This window comes from Zeus faber (genome assembly GCF_960531495.2).
Source record: "Zeus faber genome assembly, chromosome: 22".
NCBI lineage: Eukaryota > Metazoa > Chordata > Actinopteri > Zeiformes > Zeidae > Zeus > Zeus faber.
Genome location: NC_137209.1, coordinates 24,537,498 through 24,539,379, shown reverse-complemented (window position 1 = coordinate 24,539,379; position 1,882 = coordinate 24,537,498). Strand labels below are relative to the sequence as shown.

Sequence of the window (1,882 nt, the reverse complement as noted above, 5' to 3'; positions counted from 1 at the left end):
TGTTATATAGTATAGTGTTGTGTAGTGTTGTGTTATATAGTATAGTGTTGTGTTATATAGTATAGTGTTGTGTAGTGTTGTGTTATATAGTATAGTCTTGTGTAGTGTTGTGTTATATAGTATAGTCTTGTGTTATATAGTATAGTCTTGTGTTATATAGTAAAGTGTTGTGTTATATAGTATAGTGTTGTGTAGTGTTGTGTTATATAGTATAGTGTTGTGTTATATAGTATAGTCTTGTGTAGTGTTGTGTTATATAGTATAGTGTTGTGTAGTGTTGTGTTATATAGTATAGTGTTGTGTTATATAGTAAAGTCTTGTGTAGTGTTGTGTTATATAGTATAGTGTTGTGTAGTGTTGTGTTATATAGTATAGTCTTGTGTTATATAGTAAAGTGTTGTGTTATATAGTATAGTGTTGTGTTGTGTTGTTTTGGGACGGGACCCAGAGTCCTCACGTTGCTCCAGGGCTCCGTCAGGTTGCCATGGTGAGGGGGAGATGCAGCGCGAGCGGCTGCTGAAGGTGCTGGTGGTCGGGGACTTGGGTGTGGGCAAGACCTCCATCATCCAGCGCTACGTGCAGCAGGTGTTCTCCCAGCACTACAGGGCCACCATCGGGGTGGACTTCTCCCTCAAAGTGCTACACTGGGACCCGGGCACCGCGGTCCGCCTGCAGCTCTGGGACATAGCAGGTGGGTCACTAACTACATAACTAACTAGATAACTAGTAGCCTGCCTGCAGCTCTGGGACATAGCAGGTGGGTCACTAACTACATAACTAACTAGATAACTAGTAGCCTGCCTGCAGCTCTGGGACATAGCAGGTGGGTCACTAACTACATAACTAACTAGATAACTAGTAGCCTGCCTGCAGCTCTGGGACATAGCAGGTGGGTCACTAACTACATAACTAACTAGATAACTAGTAGCCTGCCTGCAGCTCTGGGACATAGCAGGTGGGTCACTAACTACATAACTAACTAGATAACTAGTAGCCTGCCTGCAGCTCTGGGACATAGCAGGTGGGTCACTAACTACATAACTAACTAGATAACTAGTAGCCTGCCTGCAGCTCTGGGACATAGCAGGTGGGTCACTAACTACATAACTAACTAGATAACTAGTAGCCTGCCTGCAGCTCTGGGACATAGCAGGTGGGTCACTAACTACATAACTAACTAGATAACTAGTAGCCTGCCTGCAGCTCTGGGACATAGCAGGTGGGTCACTAACTACATAACTAACTAGATAACTAGTAGCCTGCCTGCAGCTCTGGGACATCGCAGGTGGGTCACTAACAACTGAACTAACTAGATAACTAGTCAAACGTACATCTGGGCTGGATGTAGGTTCGATCCCCTGGTGGGAGGGAAGCCACCTCAAGGTCCTGGTCTGAGAGACACTCATTGTTACTAGAAACTAAGAGAGTGTTTGTGTGTGTGTGTGTGTGTGTGTGTGTGTGTGTGTGTGTGTGTGTGTGTGTGTGTGTGTGTGTGTGTGTGTGTGTGTGTGTGTGTGTGTCTCTATTAGACTCATGTGAGGGGAGTTAGATTACACACACACACACACACACACACGTGGGTGAGGGTTGAATTCCTCTTACTTCTCTTCAGACGCTCACTCTTCTTTTCCTGTTAGTGAAACATATTTTATAAATTCAATGAATTTTCGACGTTTAAAATGTTTTTGCAGCAGAGTTAGAGTACGGACTCTGCTGAGAAACATGTAGAGGTGACCTCTTGTGCTTTTCCTTATTTCCTGTCATATAGACACAATGTTCAATGTAGCATGTTGATTTTAGGCGTGGTCCAAGTGTCAAATAATGAGGTCAACTCATGAGAAAGTAAAGTCTTTGAACAAAACGCTCAGACTTGTTCTACGTC

General features: G+C 43.7%; 1 protein-coding gene across 1 annotated transcript in view; it reads left to right on the top strand.

Moving 5' to 3' along the window:
• Positions 1-498: 498 nt before the first annotated feature.
• Positions 499-1,882, top strand: part of LOC307247464 (ras-related protein Rab-32) — a gene marked incomplete at both ends in the record, with an annotated part of 3,730 nt that continues 2,346 nt past the window's right edge. The window contains one exon of the mRNA XM_080023616.1: positions 499-691. Within this exon, the coding sequence (XP_079879742.1) occupies positions 499-691 (193 nt within the window). The remainder of the gene's footprint in view (positions 692-1,882) is intronic.